We start from the raw sequence: 24,055 nt of genomic DNA on the forward strand, positions 1-24,055 counted from the left end.
AGGATGTGGATTGTACTTTCTTACATTTTACATGGTAAATATGTCTTTGACATTTATTACTAACACTATCAACAAACTATTCTCTCTTGTGTATATGAGACTTATTTACATTATATTGTGTACAAATAGGGTAATGTAGCTTTTGCCTTTAAAGCTAACACTGGCAAGTTACATCTCTACATTACATTTTAATGTAAATATATGCATTAGTATGCCTGAAGTTGAAATGCTGCTGAATTTTGAGGTAGACGTATCTATAGATAGTGCTCATTATCACTACATGGCAAATGCAATCACGAATGGGTAACAATCCTAAAACATGAACTGTTTGGTTAAATGGATCAGCCTAAATCACCTAGTCACAGCTCAGTGGTGTATCTATAAAGGATGCAGAGTATGCAGTACACAGAGGCATATTTAGTAGATGATAAACACAAACAACAATAAATTCCTTATTTAGTAATTTACTGCATAAAACATGATTAGTGAAAGGCATCCTGTAAACATTCATTTAGAATGCAGTATGACTACTACTTGCATGTTTAGGGGGATTAAAGGAGACCAGGATCCCCCTAAGCAAAGACAATTGTACAGTAGAGGCTCAAAAAGTTTAAAGAAATTATGACCACCGGGTAATACTTTAATTAAAAAATATATTCATTGTATAATGTAGCTTGGATGTTATACTAGTGCAGGATTTCTGTATACCATATTTGTGTTTTACTGTGATTATTACACTCTGCTACAAGGAGGAACTGCCCCAATAAACATGCTACTGCCATTGGTACACTCTGTTTCTTAGGGGATCTATTAAATATGCCACTGTCATTATTACTCTTCGATCCCAGAAATTAGTGACTCATCAAACATGTTGCTGTTATTAAAACACTTTAGTACTGGGAAGGACTGACCCATTAAACATATTATTGTCCTTAGTGCACTCTGGTCCTAGAAAGAATTGGACCAATATATAGGACACTTTCATCAAAAGATGTTTGCCCTATTGTGCACAATATTGATGTTGAATGTGAGTGTATAGAGAATTATACTAATCTTGCACACAGCCCCACTCATTTCTTAAAACAACCTTGTTGCAGAACCACTTTGAGATATATCTAATTTACATCTGTGAGACATAACAAAATGAACCGAAAAACACTGGCACAATACAGTGCAAATTAGGTCATGCAATTAGATGAGCATGCAATACATGTTTTGCAGGACAAACTGTATAGCAATCCACTTCATCACACCACATCATACTATACCTTGTTAAAAGGTGTTTTGCTATTGGGCCTGCTCTACTGAAACGAGTTTTATGTTTATCAGAGACAGGAGAAAAGAAAGAGGAAAGGTGATAAGAGCAGAGAAAACAACGTAACTGCAGGGTGTAACTACAACAGTAGCAAAATGCCTTTCATTGTACATTGTCTGAAAACCATGTAGCACTGCTGTAAGAGGGCAATCTAATTAGCTTGCGAATGTGGGTGCAAATGATTCACCAATGAAAATAATATTTTTTCTCCTTCTTTAATTCTAATTGTGGTGAAAAAAGTTTTACACATAAAAAAACTTTAATAAGGAGGCATCCCAGAAGAGCATGTGAAATGCACCTGGTAACATTTATTTTATTTTTTAATACATATAATAGTAATAAACAGGTAAATTATCACCATTTTTTTCAATGATATATCCTTTCACTACTTTGAGTTTTATTTAACATCACAACATGATGAAAAGTGTAATCTTTTATCACCGCTATAATAGATTACTTATCCTCAAGATTTTTGTTTTTAGTATTCAGAAAAAAATAATAATAATATAATTTGCTTTGAAATGGCACTTGCATAAAATTGCATTTAAAGTTCTAACGTTTAAAAGCAAAAAAATAAAAGGTTTAGAAGGCAGATATATGGTAAAAGTTATATTATTTCTACCTTCCCCTGTACACCCCAAAAATAATATTTATCTTGAGAACTGGGCAGTAGCCCTTTTCATTTAAAAAGATTCAGGATAAAATAAAGCATTTTTTGCAGGAATAAATATTTTTTTTCAGCTCATTTGTGTCATCATGAGATGGGGTTAACAGAACAAGTATTGCAGCATACTTGATAAATAGCCCTTCACCGATAAAAAAAAAAAAAGTACCAGTGGAGTTACCTCTGCAAAAAAGTTTGCTGTGAAAAGTGCTAACTATGCTTACTCAAAATACTCCATGGTAGCCATTAACATGGGTGGGTTTGCCTTCTAGTTTATGTAGAGATAGGTTAAAAAAACACAACCCGGTTGTTATACAAGGCAGCTCCTCCGCTATCTACACAAATAACTTCCAAAACTTTCATCTGAAAAACATTACAAGCATAGGTGGGAAACTGGGCTGCCGTGGGTAGTAAATTGGGCTGCCGAAAAGGAATAAACATCCCAATACAATATAATACACCAGACAAACCCTGTATCCCATTAAATTCTTACTCTTTAATTGGTATTCTATGATTATTAAATATAAATCAAATAATTCTCAATGGGAAGGTGGACTCACAAATGTAATTCTATAATCCACATGGTGTATATACACGGATGTTTATCAATAAAGTTTATTAGCAGATCTTAAGAAGAATATAACCTTTTGAGTGCCCCATCGTACACATTTTCTGTCTCTCTCTTTTGTCTGTGTGGATTATAGAAAAGGAATTAACAGTAGCATAATTTACTTGTTTCATCTTGAATCCTAACTGGTAGACAATACAATGGAACGGCCACACAAAAAACTTAACTAGCCATATATGCTGCAAAATCAATAATTTATTTAGTGCCTGAGCACATGTCCCCTAGTTTAAGAATCAGAGGTGGATAAAATATACAAATGATGACTAGCGAACGTATGAGTAAAGGACCATGCAGTTTGCAAAGCTGCACTACAGAAGCTTGAGCCTTGCTTGCCCAAGATGTTGCCACAGCTTGTGTTGAGTGGGCACTGAGGATCTCTGGCAATTTACACTCACCATTTATCACTCATCTCATTTATATGCCTGTATTATTAATCTGGGAACAGCTTGTTTAAAAGCAGCACATTCTTTCTGAGGCCATCCGTAACCACGTTGAGTTGTTCTGTGTTCCTAATCCTTCTGTCCTGGACATATATATATATATAAATTGCTCTTAAATGTAATGCAATTTATTTTCCATCTTCCTGGTAAAAGATGCAAATACAATCAACTGATTAATGTGGAATGTAAACAATACCTTGGGTAGATTTTTTCAATTGGTTCTATGCATCACCAAATATGCATATTATTATCATAGATTTGTAAGGCGCCACAGTGCTCCACAGCTCGTACAGTAGGAAAAACAGAACATACATAAAACAAAGACATACAAGGCAGACAAAATAAATGCAGACATGAAAACAAAGGGAATGGAGAATCATGCTCATTAGAAAGTTTACATTCTAAGTGGAAAAGGGCATGGCTGAAACAAGAGGAGTGAGTGTGGCTTAGAGTGGGGATTGGGACAGTTGTGAGGATATAATGCCCTTTTGCTGGACGGGAGGTTTCTGTCCTCCATGAGCTCGCCTTAGGGCCTGCGTTATGGTTTAACAGGTGTATCGCCCCAGTCAAACTTCCCACACTATTAGTGTGAATAGTATCATCAGGCATAAAGTAAGCTTTAAAAAAATTTAAAAATAAAAGAGATGGGTTTTAGACAACATCTAAAAGCAGGCCTGTCCAACCTGCGGCCCTCCAGGTGTTGTAAAACTACAAGCCCCAGCATGCTTTGCCAGTAGACAACCTGTTGATAGCTGTAAGGGCATGCTGGGACTTGTAGTTTCACAACATCTGGAGGGCCGCAGGTTGGACAGGCCTGATCTAAAGATTTGAAGGCTGTGGGAAAGCCTGATTGGACGTAGGTTAAATGCATAGACATTGAAAAATGGCTACTTGCATCACAGTGCCTGTAATTCTCCAAGTCTTCGAACAGATGTAGTTACTACCAGGCAATTACCTTCAGTGTCATCTATCTCAATGAAATCTGTTTTGTATTAGTTCATAATGGTAAGCGTTTACAACTAAACTGTGGTCCCATGGAGTCCCAAAGGATCAGATGGACGAATTTTCTTACCTGCTTGAAAGAAGCAAATTATTACCATGAGTGTAGATCAGGCAAGACCTTTGCTGAAACCATACTGGAGAAAGTCAAGACTCTGTGGAACAGTTGCAGTTGCTGGATTGAATCCTGCAATAGATATCTGAACAATTCTTCTTTCTTGCTTAGAATAATGTGTTAATTGCTGGTTCTGAGACTCCCTTTATTCTCAGCAGTTTACACTCATTCTCCATGTCATCAAAGCTAGTCTCTCTAGATTTGTTTGAAAAACTGGGCCTTGGTGCAGTAAATATGACTGAAGAGGTGGAGGCCAAGGCTTTTCCTTGAAAATCTCCCAAGCTACAGGACATCATGGGCAGCAAGGCCAAAATGGAAGAAATGCTTCCATTCTGCCTTTTCTATTCAAAGCTTTTTTAGCATGCAAGTGATGAATGGAAATGGAGGGAATATATATTGCAGGTGAAATAACCAAGTAACTGTAATTGCATATTTTCCCTCTGACTTCGAAATGCTGTGCTGAAAGCAAAACTTGGGAATTTTTGCATTTCTTCTTGTTGCCATGATGTCCACATAACAAGACCCAAATCTTTTTAAGCAACAGTTGGAATATCTCACAATGAAGGGACCTTTCTTCTGAGTGAAACTGTTATTAGCTGAGGTATTTTATCATATTGGGCCTGATCCATTAAGGAAAGTAAAACAAAAAAATAGTAACTTTTCACCTTGGCAAAACCATGTTGCATTGGATGAGGTAAATTTAAAATGTGGAGAAAGATTTATAATGGGGGCAACGCATGTCCTAGTTCAACTAAAAATGTCAGAGTAAAAATAAAGCTATCAAGTATTTGTGCACAACACGAAAAAACAACCAGTATTTATCTTATGTGCAAAATAATAAACTAATTTGCACCCCTTGCATTGTAACATGGTTATGTCAAAGATAAAATGTACTCATTTTTTTGCCTTACTTTCCTTAATGAATCAGGTCCATTCTATTTTCCTACTACATGCAATGCTGTGAGTGACTTCAGGTTTCTCTTTGTCAGGACACGATCTTTGCTTCTTCCACCATCGAGATCCGGCTTCTGGTACCTACCTGACAATTTTTGTAGCCTACCACTGTCCTATTTTCTAAGACTATATGAGACACTTGACTCTTAGATGAAGATGAAAGTAGTGAATTGCCTTCCACACTGCTCTCATTTTCAAAACAGTCACGTAAAGACTTTTATCACTTTGTGACCCTGTACTTCGCACCATTTATTCCTGAAAGTGGGCTCCCCAGCCTGTAATAGTGACATCTGTTGTGTGTATCATCCATTTTGGCTCTTAAATTGATACTCCTTTTGGCTTCGCCCCAACTGAGATACTACTGTTTGGCTATTGATAGGGTGATGGCATGATTTAGAGCAGTCTGCCTATGATTCTTATAAGTTCCCACTGGAGATTGCACATGTGCCATCTTGCCCATGGAATGATCCCTGTGGTGGAGGAAAACAATCCCTATAACCCCTTTTTTTTATGAAAACCTGATGAGTCTGTAGCGAATGTGTCAGTGATTGGATCCTCATACACTTCTCTAGTGACAACGGTACTTTGTTCTGTAGGGTGCCTAGCTGGACCCCAGAAACTTTATTGGCTGGGATAGGATGAGATAACTTTTTTACCTTGTTCACAATCCAGCTATATCACCCGAGCTATCTTTCAACTGACAATACATTCTGAATGTTGTTAAGTTAAGACCATACCTTGACTACTTGGTTCCTTAATTCTGCCATAAGAGAGACTACCACCTTAGTAAAAGTTATTGGAGAAGTCGCCAGTCCAAATGGCAGGAAGAACTAATAGTTTTGGCCCAGGACCTAGAATCTGAGGAATTTTCTGTGGTGAACGGCAACATGTATATGAAAATGGGCATCCTGAAGGTCTATGGCTGTGAAAAAGTCCCCTGTGCCGATGGTCGCAAAGATAGAATTCACAGATGCCATGTAAAAATCTGAAGAACAAACTTGTTGAGACTCTTCAAATTCCAAAACCATGGGAAAGCCCCTGATGACTTTCTGACAAGGAAGAATATGGAATAGAAGACCGTGCCTTCTTGACCTGCAGGAACAAGAGATATTGCATAATTATTTATTAATGATTGCAGAATCTTTTGCAAGGCTACCAAATCTACCCTGATTGATGGAGCCTTGGACTGAACAAAGACATCCCCTTTTGGATGTGTTTGACTGTCATGAATCCGCTAGGATGAGTGAGATCCTGCTGGTCTCAACTGGGTTTAGATAGACACCACCCAGAGGCGCAGAGGTTTTCACCAAGGATCCCCACAAAGGAATTTGGATTTTGCTGCTTCCACTCTGCAGGTCGCGGTCCTCTAGGGAAGTTCCTAGTGAAACGTGATAGAGAATTGACACGAGAGATGAGGGTAATACCCAAGCAATACTAGGGGCAGGATGAGATGATGCTGGGAGACAATATACTTGGAGAAGTAGGGAGCAGGAATCTGCGTCAGTTACCACTAACAAGTGGATCAGGTGAATGACGATCTGTGGCAGAACACTAGAGAGAAGGGAGCGATGATCCACGGCAGATACCACTAACAAGTGGAGCAGGTAAGCGGAGATGAGCGACAGTACACTGGATAGGTAGCTAGTAATGATCCACAGCAATTACCACTAACGAGTGGAACAGGTAAGCAGAGATCAGCGGCAGCACACTGGATAGTTAGCGGCCAAACACCATGCGGAGGAGAGGAAAGCTGCTTCCAGGCTAGAAGTAGACATGAAGAACCAGCACTGATGGGTGAGGGGATGAGCCTTATAAAGGGATGTCAGGAAAGTACAACCAATGTAAAAACAGGGCAAGTGGAACAGGTGAGATGGTCTGCGCCACCGAAATGACATCCGGCGATGAAAGCAAAGAATCAGGAGGAGAGTAGGCGCATCGGTCCTCAAGTGGTGGCCATGGGAGGCCGGCGAGTGACAATGACTTTATCTTGTACTCATTTCTTAAATTGTCCAACACCCACTGATCTGAGATGGAGTGGGCCTATATCTCTACATACTATGCGATTTTGCCACCTATAGTTGTTAATATGGGCTGATCCTAACAAAAAAGTCATTGGGAATTTTTCTGATTTCACCTTCCTTCTTTGGGCCTAAAAGCCCAAATTGAGTGGATTTTGTCGGCAATACTATATTTTGACCTTGCGTCTGCCATCCAAAAGGCTGCAACCAAAGGCCACTGTTCTTCCTGAAAACTCAAAACTATGCAAATTTGCTTTGCACAAAAACCTATGACTTTCTGCATAACTTGTACTTCATTGTCAGCTAGTTTTCTGTAAAAAGTGTCTCACCCCATAATCTAAGTGCTCTTGACACTGAAGACATAGAAACACTAGATTTCAAATTGGTTCCAGATGAATTATAAGGTTTCTTAAAACAACTCTCCATCTTCTTATTCATGGCATCTCTAAGGGGACCTCAATCTTCAATAGGAGAAGTAGTTCTGGATGACATACTAGCCACAGATTTTAGGACCATGTTTCACTTCTGAGCCTCTTCAACACTGAATGAATACATACGTTTTAACCTGTTTAAGTTACAATGACGCTTATCCACCTATGCCCATTCTTTATCAATCATTTCCTTCACCACCTCATGTACAGGGAAAACTTTTCCTTTTTTATTAAGATCTTCCAAAAGGGATTTGTGAAAGGTTGTTCCCAATCCATATGCATAGATTTGTAAATATCTGTATGCAGAATTTCCACAATGTCCAGATTAAACTTCCTTGGCGAATCTTCAATCTGTCCTCTACAAGAGAGTTCATCCAAATCAACTGGGGAATTACATACTGATTGCCAACATGTGTCCTCCAAATCTATGCTCGACTGGGAGCTGGCTCTCTTTTACCCCTGTACGGCACACAAATCTTCTTTAGAAACAGAGGCTTCTCTCATTCATGCTATAAGTTCTTAGCCTCCGCAAACTTAAATCTATCTAAAAAGATAGAGAAAGCTTAGTGCAGTTATGAGCCTCTTATTAGCCCAGTCTACATCTAATCTCCCCTGTTACCTATGACTTGTCTATGCAAGCAAACACCAAGATCCAAAAAACTGAGCCAAATTCAAAATAACTATTTGCCCTACCTAGAGACAGGAAAAAATATAGGGGTAGAGGACCACCTGGGTGTGCTGTTTAACCTGTCTGTACCTAAACTGGAAAGGCTGAAGAGGGAAAAACAGAGGTAAGGAATGAAAACACACCAGTGAAGGTGGGAGATTTCCATTAATTTCACCCTATACATCAAAGGAGTTTTCACAGGAGTTTTTTTCCATGACTTTGCATGGGGGAGAAATACATTATATTTTTCAGGCAGAAACTTAAAATGAGTGGGACTATTGCTCAATTCCCAGAAATGAAAAGTTATTCTCTGAGGGAGAGAGTGGTGTAAATATAAACAAAAATTGGAAGGGCAAAACAATGCAGCTCTTGGGCTCAGAAGACGGCCCTGCTCTGCTACTATGAGTGTAGAGAGGGGGGCCTACCTTGGGACCCCATGGTCACCGCATCCTCTGCAGTGGTGGCAGTTCCACCTTATATGTAAAATATTTGTTTAAGATGAAAAAAAAAAAATGAGATTTTTTTTTTTTGTTCCAACAGTGAAAATGCAAACTCAAACTGAGCTTCCAATATCATTCTGGACCCCCTAACATCCTCAGTAGAGTTTAACAGGGGCCTCCAGAGCATGGCAAAAGAAAGAACAGAAGGGGAAAGATAGAAAATTATTAAATAGAGTGAGAGACAGATAAAGTAAGACAAAAAGTGAGAGACAAAAAGGGGATGGAAAAAAAAAATTCAGAAGGTACAAGAGAGGAAGATATAAACATGGGGCACGTAAGAGAGGGATGAAATAGGGGCAGCCTTGAGGTCAGCCTATTGACCTCAATCCCATCGAACATTTTTGGGATGAACTGGGATGGAGATTGCGAACCAGGCCTCCTCGTCCAATATCAGTGTTTGACCTCATAAATGCTCTACAGAATGAAGGACCACAAATTTCCACAGAAACACTCCAACATCTTGTAGAGAGTCTTCCAAGAAGAGTGGAAGATGTTATCACTGCAAAAGGGGGACCAACTCCATATTAAAGTATATGTATTTGAAAACAATGTCATTACAGTCTCTGTTGGTGTAATGGTCAAGTGTCTGAATACTTTTGTCCATACAGTGCAAGTGCACTATATTAAAAAAAATAATTATTGCAATATTGAATATAATGTGAATATATAAATAAATATAAGTTTGCAGATTTTTCTTTATGGATCTTGTTTAACTTTTAAGAAGCAAAACTGAAAAAGTAACAACTGATCTTTAACCTCCCCCACAAAAACAAGTCAGACTGTAAAATAAAAGGAAGAATGAGCAACTATTCAATAATCAACAAAGAAAACACAATGTAAAAAAAGTTTTGGTTGTCAAACAAATTATAAATAAAACTGATTGTATATCTGAAATTGGCTTCATAGGTTAATTTGACACCACAGTCTTCCGAATGATGTTTGAAAGGAGCCTCACATCTGTGCTGTTGGGAGACTAGAGGGTTTGCAACCTGTTTTTGAGTTACCCCACTTTCAGATATGCAATGCATTACAATGGAAACCTCCAGCGGTGAGTGTCCCAGAACAATGACACAATGACATTTTTGGTACGAACAAAAGATTGAATAACACTGATCTAAACAACGTGTTAAGCTGGGTACACACTAAAGAAATTTCAACCAACTTTTTATGCCGAGCGATTTTACATGCGATCGATGTTCCGATCGCTCAGTCCATGGACTGCATACACACTAGCCTTACTTAGGACGATAAAGGGAAGAGCGGACATCCCTTTAGCGACTTTTTACAGCCATGTTGTCATGAGCAATGACTGTAATTTCGTACTCACTGTTGTGGATTGGTCGGAAGTTTATACACACTACACAACGGAAACGAGATTGGAACGAAAATATTAAACAGTACGACTAACCAAATGAGGCGACAATCGTCCATTTAGGCAGACTTTCGACCATCGTGTCACTGCACACACTGACCCGACTTTTGAACGAGCGGTCGTATGTCGGCTGATTTAGCTGATTATTGGATGAAAACTGTGTAGTGTGTACCCAGCTTTAATCTGTAGCCTCCCATATACCTCCATTACCCTTCTCACATCAAAGCCCTGCTACTTACACAATCACAATGATGCACAGGTCACTACCTCCCACAAGATTAGCACACCCATCTCCTTAAATAGAACATTCTGATGATCTGCCTCCTTGCTACATGTTGTCTTATTACTGTCCACTTCAAAACGAGAGGCACAATGGATGAGGAGGGATAAAGATTGAATACAAAAAAAATACTCAGACTATTGATGTAATCTAGTGGTCGAAGAGAAAATTTAGAAGTGGCGGTATGGAAAATTTAAGTAAATGTAATTTGATACCTTTACTATAAAGGCAGTAGAAGTGATGGTATAGCATACCACCGTATAGCAGCCCACTTCAACCATTGATGTAATCTTCCCTATTTCATTGTGAATGCCTTTAAACATATTATTTAAAGTAAATGATACACATCAACACATTTGTCTATTGAGCTCTGCTCCTTAATGTAGCAAGGTTGAAAAATGTTTAAAAATAAAATTATGAAAACATTGCTTATCAAGTTTAATGTTAGCAAATATGCCCATCATATGTGTGCAGTCCCTTTTACAGTGGTCCGGTCTCCATGAATTAAATACATTTTTTTATTAAATGAAAAGATAAAGATATAATATAATTAAATATTTTTTTTAAAATCTGTCGCCTCTCACTAACAATGTTGTTAGTTTGTGCAAAATTTTAAGTATACATTTTATGTTATAGTAGACAGTTTATTATATTAATTTATGTGAGGCTAACAAAACAGATTACAAACGTGATTAAAGTTAGCTTGGAAAAGGAAGACTTCATATATTTTTATTTGGTGAAAGGAGTATTAATTAATTTTGATTAGCTATTCATGTAAGTTTAGTCAGTGTAACAGTAAACAAGTGCACTTACTGAACATTGACCTTGGTTATCCATTTAGCTAACTATATTCGCAAAGTTCAGAACACTCAAAACAGATTTCCAGGCACTCAGCTGTCTCACAGCAAGAATCAAAAAGGGCAAAATCACAATCAATGTGGTAGTTGAGGTCCTCAGCAGGAATTTCCTCAAGGCCCACACAGACATTGGAACAGTAGCCACAGCAGGAGTTACAGGCCTCATGCAGACAGGAGCAAACCTGATGTGGGCCAAGGATGAACTCAGTGCACTGACAGAAGAGACAGGCCAAAATCAAAGAAGCACAGCAGTCTAATACAAACAAGAAAGAAGGATAACTAAAATGATACAGAAGGAAAAAAATAAAGTAAAAACAAAAAACACAACATGTGATACAATTTTTCTGAGATCCATGAAACATCAATCATATCCTATTACTAAGGAACTCTGCTTTTGAATGAAACCAATACGTCACTATTTTTGCAAAAACAACATTAAATAGTTTATCTTAAATGCATCATCATTATCATTCATGCATGGTTTCACATTACTCATTGATAATCACTAATAACAAAAGCTCCTTTAGAAATACCATAAATGTAAGCTCTGGATCTAGAATATTGGGCCGAGTACACGACTTCCAGTAGATTGTCAGGTAAACACCAATGAAAAGAGGAGAAAAAAAAAATACATTTCACTAGACATTACATGCTGGAAACAGCAAAGAATCCATATATTGTACGGAGAAGAACCAATAATGTTGAAACAATATCATCTGTAGAGATGATATCTCTAGATTCAATGTACTGTATGTTGCAGAACTATACAACAAAGCACATAACCCGGCGGTTCCCAAACTGTGCGCCGCGGCTCCCAGGGGTGTCGCGGCGTTGTCTCGGGGGTGCCGTGGGCCAGCCATAAAAAAATCAAACAGAAACAATTACCAATCCGCGCAGCGCCGGGACCCAGCATCCTCTTCTCTCACGCAGCTGTCATCTGCGTGAGAGAGGAGGATGCTGGGTCCCGGCGCCGCGCGGATTGTTAAGTGTTTTTGTTTGATTTCTTTATGGCTGGCGCACGGCAGAGGGGGCAAAGTGAGAGAGGACAGAGGAGAGTGACAGCGTGACAGGAGGGGGACAGAGGAGAGTGACAGCGTGTCAGGAGGGGGACAGAGGAGAGTGACAGCGTGTCAGGAGGGGGACAGAGGAGAGTGACAGCGTGTCAGGAGGGGGACAGAGGAGAGTGACAGCGTGTCAGGAGGGGGACAGAGGAGAGTGACAGCGTGTCAGGAGGGGGACAGAGGAGAGTGACAGCGTGTCAGGAGGGGGACAGAGGAGAGTGACAGCGTGTCAGGAGGGGGACAGAGGAGAGTGACAGCGTGTCAGGAGGGGGACAGAGGAGAGTGACAGCGTGTCAGGAGGGGGACAGAGGAGAGTGACAGCATGTCAGGAGGGGGACAGAGGAGAGTGACAGTGTGACAGGAGGGGGACAGAGGAGAGTGACAGCATGTCAGGAGGGGGACAGAGGAGAGTGACAGCGTGACAGGAGAGGGACAGCATGACAGGAGAGGGACAGAGGAGAGTGACAGCATGTCAGGAGGGGGACAGAGGAGAGTGACAGCGTGACAGGAGGGGGACAGAGGAGAGTGACAGCGTGACAGGAGGGGGACAGAGGAGAGTGACAGCATGACAGGAGGGGGACAGAGGAGCTGGGACAGCGTGACAGAGGGCAGAGGAGGGAAACAGAGGGCAGAGGAACTGGGACAGCATGACAGAGGGCAGAGGAGGGAAACAGAGGGCAGAGGAGCTGGGACAGCGTGACAGAGGGCAGAGGAGCTGGGACAGCTTGACAGAGGGCAGAGGAGGGGGACAGCGTGAGAGAGGGCAGAGGAGGGGGACAGAGGGCAGAGGAGCTGGGACAGCGTGACAGAGGGCAGAGGAGGGGGACAGAGGGCAGAGGAGCTGGGACAGCGTGACAGAGGGCAGAGGAGGGGGACAGTGGGCAGTGGAGGGGGACAGTGTGACAGGGCAGAGGAGGGGGGACAGCGTGACAGAGGGCAGAGGAGGGGGGACAGAGGGGGCAGCATGAGAGAGGGCAGAGTGTCTGGATGCAGTGGGGGCAGAGTGTCTGGATGCAGAGGGGGCATTTTTGCATACAACTAAATAAGCATTTCTGTCCTGACCTAAATACTTACATACAATTTTTTGACCCAACTACTTCTAAAACAGGACTGCTCGATAATTATTTTGGAGGGGTGCCTTAAAAAAATTATGGAGACTCTAAGGGTGCCGCGAACTGCAAAAGTTTGGGAACCACTGACATAACCAATAGTATTTACTGCTTATAAATGAGAGAAATTGTATGTTTCTGTTCTTTTTTCCTATTTTTTCAAGATAGCACGTACTGTAATGTTAACGGATAAGTTCACCTCATATTTTGCAAATATAACCCTTAAACTATGACTAATCATTTGCTAGAGAGCCTATAAAAGAGTTTATTTAGCACTTACTTTTGATGCAGGTTGAGTGTATGAAGTTCTTAGTCACCACGTCATCTAGGGGGCATTTTGAACCAAGTAGCATGACATTTAACCACTAAAGAGTCCATAAAGGTGGACTTTCCATGTACAGTTATTTATAACTTGCTAACCAGTTAGAAATGCAAAATGTGCTTCATCCGATTCTTCTGTTTGGCTAGGTTTGTCCGCCAACAGTAGCTTATCATGCAAATATGATATGAGTACTATATAAATGTTGGTTTTTAGCACCCCAGAAAAAAAAATCAGTCCTGTAAAGTTCCCAGTTAAGAAGCTGCCAGGAAATTAAAAATACTGAGGGGTCTATGCATTAATATAATGCGTTACCACTAAATATGCCTTGCTGCAAATCACAGCAATGCATATTTAAGCACCGCTGAAATGCACCATGCAAGAACTACACTGCGAGCCCTGGCGAAGTTACCCCTCTGGTACAATCTATTGTTCCTATTTACCGGCAGCACTATGCACTTCCACTGTAAGGTATTCTGCGAAGTCAACGAAGCTTTAGCAGGATCCCATTGAAAAAGATAGGTAACGCCCCTTTCTTCACAATGCAAAGCTTTTCAAAGCTTCATGCATTGCAGAACTTTGCAGTTCCCATATTAATCTATGGGTACTGCGAAGACAAACGTTAAGTGGGTGGTTTTGGCAGGAGAAAAAAACTAAAAAAGGATAGTTTGATTAAGTGAAGACAAAATTTGGCTAACATAATCAAATTTGGTTTGGATAAATAAAAGGCATGGCTTTGTGGCGATTTTGTCATTGAGAATGCTGCAAGGTACGACTTATGCTCCACCTAATATTAAACACCGAATTGTTAGAGGCACCAGGGGAACCCCACATCCCAGGTAAGTTATAATTTGTAGTTTAGCTTAACATAGTGAACTCCACGCAGGTTCACAAGACCCCTCCTCCCCCTAACACCCCTGCACTGGATAACATATTATTATTATTTAATTTAACATTCGGACCCCCCCCCCCCCACCAGAAATCCTGCATTTGCCGTTGTTAATAAATAGACGCTTATGGGTTAGTAGGTATTAAAATAATATGTATCAGCCTTGCTCATATAAGGCTAGTGTCACACCTGTGTTTTAGGTAAGTAAAAAGTAGCAGACACTGCTAATTCATATCAATAAAAACATTAGGTGCTTCCCTTTGTTGGTACACTATTTCCAAAGATTCTGAAATTCACAAAATACTATTGTTTTCACCATGAAGGTGAAATTTACCTTCATGGAAACATTCATCCCCTGGTAGGGAAACGTCAACAAAGAGTAGACACACATAAATCCCGCTAATAAACTTGTGATTCCCTTCTGGTCACCAAAATGAATGAAGCGGGATAAATACTGCCCTCAAATATTTAAATAAAATGCTGCAATAAATGTTGCAAATAAACTGACCTTACAAATTGTATGATCTAAATGTGAAACATAATAAGAACTGAAAATATATCAGCGCAATGCGAGGCAGACTACATAGTAGTTAATGAAACTCGCATGAAGGATTGCATTAAAATAATTAAATCTGTTTTCTACTAGTTGGTTGTTTTAACAATAGGTCATGGGACTATCTGAAAAAGATTAAGAGGAGGAAGAAAAGCACAAACCATCAAATAATTTGATTAGGCTGAAGCTAGATCTTGAGTTAATGTTTTAGGGTAGGGAAGATTAGAATTAGGGCTAACTATATAACTATGCATAGGTTAGGATTAACACTGCATTAAGGTACAAGGTAGGAGGTTTAATGTGGACACCATAGAGCTGAGATGGAAGCTCTGTCGTGGCCTGTCCTATCCAGCAAGATGAAGGATATTGATTATTGTACCAATCTGGGAATCACTTCGAAATGTAGGACTAAAGAGGGGCTCCATCTGTCTGTTGATCTTGTGGTTTTCTTGAGATTGCAAGTTAATTTCATTGAGTGTAAAAAAAAATAAAAAAATCAGTCAATTTGTTTCTAGTTCCATGCAATAATAGGCAATATGGTAGTAAAGTGGTTAGCATTGCTGCCTCACATCGCTGGGGCCATGGGTTCAATTATTTCTATATGTGTGGCGTTTGTATGTTCTCCCCATGTTTGTCTGGGAGAGAATTTAGACTAATGGGGAAAGCCTAATGTGGATGATTAAATATGCTACTGTGCTATGTAATATAATCATGCTGTATAAATAACGTATGCATTTTGTGTATGTAAAAGCAAAATTCGGGTCATTTGTAATGTAGCCTATGACAAGATTTTTATTTGCTCTTATAACATTGTCTGACTTGCTACGAGAAGGCTTAATTTGAGCTGGAATGCAAAGGAACGCAGTATTTAGCACTTCTTTTGCCCCACAGTATTTAACGTTTAAATATAATTTTTAATGTCCTTATGGCATATGTCATTAGATTTTGAATTCAAAAATTTATTCACCTACAAATTAAGCACAGACTATGGATGTTCTGTCCTAGCCTAACTTGACATATAAAGAGTTATTTTGAACATGTAAACTTTCAGAAGAAAAAAAAAACACAAAACAAAAAAAAATATTTTTTTTTACTATTTCTACAAAACACAATGATATAAGTGACTGTTAATTTACTGCAGTAGCTTTCACATTATTCATGGATTATTCAGAGGACAGAGTACAAAATACAAACCAAAAAATGTAATGCAAGAGGAAGCTTAGCTCAACCAGTAAGAATAATAGGAATACTGCATGAGCAAAGACAGAAAGTTGCTGATTTGCCTTATTGCAAGCTGTTGTAGTAGAGGAACAAGGAAAAAGACTGAGCATGACTATGGGGAAGTAACTGCACATAGGACTTCCTCCCAGAGAGCTGTATTGCATTAGCAGGGTAGTAACACAGATTTAGAATTTGATTAGCAATACTTATGGGTTATATAAAATGGGTTATAGTTGAGGTTTGGTTGATAAACACCTCACCTGCATAAGGAATGCTGTGGACTGACAAAATGTAATTTAATAACTGAGGGCAGAGACTAGAAGCTGATGGTAGATTGTGGGTGTACTGGTTCATGAATGTCTAACAATCTGTCGCTTTTATTATATTGATAATTTGTAATGATGTTCATGCACTACTAGAAATTCAGGTATATTTTTAAAATGATAGTAATTTTGGTGTGTAGCACCAAATCATTACCGATGTACACCTTTGTTTAAACCGCTTATCCCGGTTTCATTGCACTGTAATATTATATTCCTATAATGTATTCTGTGCATCTTCAGTAACATGCTGAAAACCAACAAAAAATAAAATCAGTTTTAAAAATGCAAACATAAGCCATGTGAAATTTTGCCTGGGGTTTATTTACACAGTTAAACGTGCAGAGTAAGTAAAAAGTTGCTTAAAGCCTTGCCTTCCTCCAATGCTGCCTGCAGGGAGCTAGGCAAACAGAATGTAGGATATTAGCAAAGCGGCAAACTGCTTTGTTAAAATACTATTTTATGTTTTCTTAGCTCAGTACAGGCACACGTATTGCAATATAATGGCACTTATTTTTTATTATGCTTTTGGAATAAACAAGGCTTTGGTTAAAAAAACAAAATATTAAACAAAAAAAAAGTTTATAACAAATACATGTACTTTTTAGATCAATAAGGACTTATCTTACCTTCTGGTGAAGCGCCTGGTTTTTGAGAATACGTAGAACTAATCTTGCTTTTTTTGCTGCCATCACTGCTCACAGACAGACTGGACTGGATCTTCCTGTGCATTTTTTGAGAAACAGGAGCTGATAACTTTCTATGATCTGCAGCAACATGTTTGACCCCATTGTGGATTCCATTGATATTACTCAGACCTACATGACCATTTTGTATCTTGCCAGTTTCTTCCTCGCTCAGTTCCAGTGCTGAAGTATTTGGCTGAGGCAAGCTCTGAGGTTGGGCTTAAACATAAAGAAAAGAGAGATGAAAAGATTAAACAGAATTCTCTAAAACTACAGCCAGAGGAAATAGGCTAAAAGATATTTTAGAAAGAAAATAGGGCAGGAATGTTCATGGGAGAACACGAGACACCTCTAACATCCCTAAGTCTGTAGATGCCGAGATTTTCACATGCCTTTATGTAAATAATATCTTCTGCACTGTATATCTATGATTGCTGGCTTTCCAAAAATGAAGTAAAAAAACAAAAACAACACTGCTGTTTTAATATCCAACACTATTAAATGATTCACTGTTAGATACTGGATGGGTAATCAGCCGATTGCCATTTTAACACAATTGAGTGACGAAAACAAAAACTGTAGTATTTTGTCATATGTACTAAAAAACAAAAATTATTTTCAAGACCATGCTTAAAATAATTATTCTTACAAAAACAAACAATAAATGAAACATGCCAAAAGTGATGGCTTGCAAAATTAAGCTCACTGGGAAGTTCAACTACTCAGAAACAAAATTCCAGATAAAACATACATGTTTTTAAAGAAAGAATAATGTAAAAACATCACATTCCTCTTAGCATAAAAAACAAAATATGCTATATAAATAAATATTAACATGATATAACAATATGGCACTGATTAAAGGTAAAAAAAAATCAATACAGACAAAAACAAACTTTTCTATAATGTGTCCCATGTTAGTAAGTATGACTGTGGGAGGGTAGGGGATCAATTAGCAGCAATGTTCTGATGCGCGTATTTACTGTTACTATGGTAAAATCTCCGTTAATTTTTCCTCGCAACTCTATGGGGTGCAAGGAAAAATCAGCGGAGATTTTCATAAATTTAATTCCCCACTAGATGTCTTGCAACCTTCCAAGGTGTTGTAAATCAATTGACCACTAGCTTATAGTGTTAATTGCTACCACATCTAGGATCTTAAAAACTAGCTTGCTAATGGACAAATGAATCCAAAAGGCCGATGGGTTATACTATTCCAGTAAACAAAAATTGGAACCTTTTCAATCAATTCAACCGTTGTTCAAATAAAGTTTATATGTTCGAAATTCACAAATAATCTGATTGCATAATTTTACGCCAGTCATTTAAAGCAGTTGAATCAGCAAACTTTTGTTTGACTTCACATGGCTTGTGGACAACATATCTTTATGCTTGTCTTTAATGGGTTTTAAGTTACATAGTGAAATATTTAAACAAAAATTGATACATTTGTATGAATGTGCACTATATTTATAGGGGGGTTGGTGCTTCTGGTGAAATCAGAAATCTGTCTCAAACGTTGACTATCAGTTTTTGAATATAGTATTACTGGAAAAAATATTGTTGTGTAAAAAAGAAAAAAAAGATTCCTTGCAATGACAAAGCTCTCCTAAGGGAAAATATTCCATAAACATTTTAACTCTGATGCTGGGCTTTAGAGCATTCAGTAACTGACTTTCTTTTCCACAACATGGCACTTGTAGAAAACTGAAGATAACTATTTTGTTACAGCTTGCTATACTGTGTTTGTTATGCCTTATGCTGAATAATAAACTTGTTATTTCAATAAACTAAAGAGGACTCCTAAAAAAGCAAAATGTCTTCTAATGCAGCACAACTGTATTTTAACCCTTTCATTGCCAAAATGAAAATATAACTTTGTTTTTATGCAATGACTTATTTATTAAATATTTATTTTATGGTTGCCAATGGGTCACAACATAAAACTGAATGTCATGTTGACCTATTTTGATTGTTAAATTAAGAAATACATCTATTTCCTAAACCTAGTTAACTTAACATGGAACTTCTCTTTGACATATAAAATTCAATGAATACAGCATGGGTAAAGGAAATCAAACTGCTTCTTGAAAAAAAATATGACGATGGAACTATAATCAAACACTATATATCAAATAGCAGGAAAATTAATAATAATTAATCATCCTTTACAATAATCGTAATAGACTAAATAAAATACAGACACAAAATAATGGCCGTTATCAGTACCAAATGTCTGTTAACTTACTGGTAGAGCAATAATGATCTATTATTCTCAATAAGAAGTCTTTCTTTAATGCACGTGACAGCTGTGAAAACTAGACTAAAGACCATTTGGCATTTTTAGAGGTGTAACTTGTGCAAATTCAGCTCTATTGGGAGAACAATGTTATCTTCAGTCAGAGATATAAAAGACATAATACAGTGTTGAACTTAGAAGTTGTTTTGAATTATTCATATTTTGCCTGTATATTCAAGACATTTTTACAAACTCTGCATTTTATACTACATAATCGCACAAATTAAATGCACAAAGAAACTTTTTGACAAACCTTTTCTTTCAAAAAGTGGCATTTTTATGTTAACTTGCAACATTTGCTATATCATTCTTAAAAGACTATTCCCTTTTACAGGAGATCCCATTTTACTCTTTCATACAAGCAAAAATTGTATTCTTACTATTCAGCAACAAATGCAATACATGTCAGAATGTAAAATAACAGTTGTGTGAACACAGAGCATCCGCAGCAAAGGCAGGCTATACACTCTTTAACCAAGAATTCACAATTTTCTACACTTTATAAGAAAAGAATCCCATTTCACAGCCACAATGAACAGTTTCAAATGTTTTATTAAAAAAAGGGCTTTAAAGAAAAATACAGTATACCCAGCTGATTTCAATATTTTATACTTCACTGACTATACAATTGGGATTAGGTATGTAGAATTAATTTAAAAGACTCACTGCAGTCCTTTAAATGCTGTACACCAAGTACAAATCTGCCTCACTTAAGCGGAATATCACAATTTAACATATCAGTGATACAAGGCAAATATTATTGTACACAAATATTTTTTTTTATAGACAAACTAAATTGCTAATGTGACAATTCATAATATTGACAATTTACTATGACTTTCCCAGGTTTATTCACAAAGAAGACATTTTTAAAATGTGCAGACTATTATGCTGTTTAAGTATCCTCTGCTCAATATTTTCTTGCAGAGGTTTACTGTATATATTTTTTTTACTTTCATTCAATTAGCTTTCACCCACTGCCATTCCTTTAAGATGTATACTTCCTGTTCTATTACTGGCAAATTTATGCACCTCAATTTAGAAGGATGTGGTGTCACCATTTCACACTCCAGAAAACGATTTCTTTTTACAGAACCATAGCTGCCAACATTTTAAAATAGTTTCCAGAGATACTTAGCTGCTGAGCCGAGTCTGTGTATCAAAGGACGTCATGCGCGATTCTGTTTTGACAGACATTGGAGCACTACAATCCCCACAATTTTATTTTTACTGAATGTTATTATATCATATTTTTTGCACTTTAAATACTCCTACACAATAATTGTTACCTTAGAAATCCCAAAGCATAAGAATAGATGGTAAGAATTGCATTAAACAAAAAAAAGAGGAATTTTATTGTGCATTTGGTCAATGTTGAAAAATAGGAATATTTACAGGGACAATAATGTCCAGTGACAAAACTTTGAAACCTGTGAAATGTCCCTAGAAATAGCCACAGTTGGTCACTGTGAATAGCTAATGTTGTAATATTTTTGTTCTCTGTACGGAGTTCTGAGAATAAGTTAAATGCAACTAGCCTGCTTACACTTGTTGGATAATTAAATTGGGTGGTAACTTTATACAATTCAATATAAAATCATGAGCGTTCTTTGCTTTGGGTATGGTGTGGGAAATACTTAGGCTTGTTTGTTTTTTTTGGTTTTTTTTAATCATTTTCCAATAAGTAAATAAATAAATGAGAACTACAATCTTGCACAACAGTGAATGAGAGTAAAAACAGAAAAAAAAGGAAGTAATTCAAAAGGGGCATTCCAGGATAAATGGATTGATAATTAATAATGAAATACAATAAATAAACTTTATTGATATTCATTAAAATAATATGTCATCCTGATAATAAAGAGCTAAGTGAAATATAAAAACAAGACATAGACAGTGTGTCACGCGTCGTCGGCCCGGGAGCCAGCATACTCTCCCATTGCTCTCCCGCTCAATCCCCGTCACTCTGTCATACCTGGTTAACTGCTGCAGCACTCCGGACGTCCTCTCCAGCGCATGCACAGAACAACCAGCCTTGATCCCTTTGCTCTGCCTGACTATTGGATATCAAGTAAACCAGCCCTATATCTAGCCTCACTAATCTTGAGACTGGGCTGTTTTTTTCAGTCAGCTTCTACCCTCGCTACTGGAAGCAGCTCCTGTTCTATGTCATTCCTGGTTCCTGTAGGTTACTATATTCAGCGTCACGACCTGCAAGTGGAAGCCGCGAAGACCATATTCCCTTGCGGGAATCCCTGGCGAAGACCTTTCATTTGTTAGACTCCGCGCCTCTAGCTGAAGTCACGCCAACTGCCAGGATCTAGTTATTCCTCATTGATTCTGTGACACAGTGATTATAAAATTGCAGATCAACTGCAAAATTACTCTGTGGTCAAGGTCTTATAAAATGATAAGGGAACTATGTCCAATTAGACAGATCATAATTATATAGGAATAGTTATGAAATTAATATCATAAACTATTGATAAGGATAATTGCAATAGAGTATAAGCTTAGTGTCCTAAAATAGAGAGAAATTATATAATAGTAGGACTTTTAGGCCTTTAAAAAGCTGCTTAAGCGAAACGCACGTTGGCGCTCGCTCCGTGTGTCAATAAGTCTAGATTATATAGGCAGCATCCTGACTTTCTCTCCCTTATCTTAAGTTATATACCTACAATATTTTGTTAGAGGACTTGAAAGAGGATGATCAACGCTGGGATGTAGGAGAATTTAAGAGCTCCTATTAGGCACGAACAACTGCCTCTATGACTGATTAAAGCTTCTCTGCTCATTCTCGTTCTATTTACGAGGGCAGTGATCCACTCGTTTTCTACATCAAGCAGATAGCGCTTTTTTCTCCAGTTCCCCTCATATTAAGAGAACAATACTTAGCTGTTTTGTCAGCATAATAGCGGGGAAACTGAAATACATCCAAGACTAGTGTCTTTACATAGGAGCACTATAAGATATATATCAGATTGTGAATTATTATTTATATTCTAATTACAATAGTTTTCTGCAGTCAATTCGCTGCTCAGCATAGGTAGAGTTTAGAGATTATATATTCATACCTTACTAGAGATTTCGAACCTTACTAGAGATTTCGATTTTGCCCTATTTCTTGGAAGTGGGGATATGAACAATATATTTAAGACTAATCCTAATATTATATAATATCTCTCTATTTTAGGACACTAAGCTTATACTCTATTGCAATTCTCCTTATCAATAGTTTATGATATTAATTTCATAACTATTCCTATATAAAATTATGATCTGTCTAATTGGACATAGTTCCCTTATTTTTTTAAGACCTTGACCACGGAGTAATTTTGCAGTTGATCTGCAATTTTATAATCACTGTCTATGTCTTGTTTTTATATTTCGCTTAGCTCTTTATTAATCAGGATGACATATTATTTTAATGAATATCAATAAAGTTTATTTATTTTATTTCATTATTAACTATCAATTCATTTATCCTGGAGTGCCCCTTGTGAATTACCTCCTTTTTTCTGTCTGTTTTTGCTCTCAAAATATATTTGAGGTATTGGGGTGCACCACCTGGAGAATTATCCATATTTGGATATTCCCGGTTTATAAGTGACATACTATTGAACCCAGTATAGGATTTATGGTCTCGATACCTAGTGCAGTTATATATTTCTTTTGTTGATACAACAGTGAATGAGTTCAGTTATCTAAAGAATACTTGATATATATATTTTGTTTAAATCCAGTGTTTTTTTATTGTTTGTGAAATGTTTTACCATACAGTACCAAATACAAACATGAAGTCAAAACAATAAATGCCAACAAATTAGCACCGCACATTATAGAAAAAAAACCCATAGGAGATAAAATAACAAAGAACAAGTAGAACAAGGGTGCCCGCAGGTCTAAGTCATTAGGTTGGGTCTCGTCAATGACGGAAAGGCGTATGAAGAGTCTAACCATCAGCCCCAAACATTCTCATACTTCAAGGAGCATTTTCTAGTAGTGTATATAAATCGTTCATGCCCCACTATCATTCACTAATTAAATCCACTCGCTAACATGAGGACTAGCAGGAGCCATCCATAATCTGGTTGTGCAGGCCAGCATGAACACATTTATTATATTGTGTGACCCTTTAGCACATCCCTCCAAATGCAAGCCAAAGAGGAGATGCAAGGCAAATACAATGGTAACGTCAGTTTAGTTAACATACTTCATGACTTTAAACCAAAAGAGTTTGATTCTAGGGCAATGCCATAAGAGATGCCAAAATGTTCCACTTGGGTCACCACATTTTGAACAGTGAGTAGGCTGGTCACACCTAAATTTAGCCAATCTACATGGGGTAAGGTATGCCC

The 24,055-nt window shown here is 37.8% G+C and overlaps 1 protein-coding gene across 5 annotated transcripts in view; it reads right to left on the reverse strand.

Moving 5' to 3' along the window:
- The window catches only part of MDFIC (MyoD family inhibitor domain containing), a 97,363-nt gene that overhangs the window by 3,701 nt on the left and 69,607 nt on the right, over positions 1-24,055 (reverse strand). For 4 of the 5 annotated variants that reach the window (XM_075209011.1, XM_075209010.1, XM_075209008.1 and 1 more), the window contains 2 exons: positions 17,342-17,617; positions 11,210-11,493 (listed from right to left, as the gene is read on the reverse strand). In XM_075209011.1, the coding sequence (XP_075065112.1) occupies positions 11,225-11,493; positions 17,342-17,617 (545 nt within the window). In that variant the 3' untranslated portion in view covers positions 11,210-11,224. Of the gene's footprint in view, positions 1-11,209; positions 11,494-17,341; positions 17,618-24,055 lie in introns of those variants that run through there. The other variant, XM_075209012.1, reaches the window with a different exon arrangement.

Source organism: Mixophyes fleayi, chromosome 4 (assembly GCF_038048845.1).
Source record: "Mixophyes fleayi isolate aMixFle1 chromosome 4, aMixFle1.hap1, whole genome shotgun sequence".
Lineage (NCBI taxonomy): Eukaryota > Metazoa > Chordata > Amphibia > Anura > Limnodynastidae > Mixophyes > Mixophyes fleayi.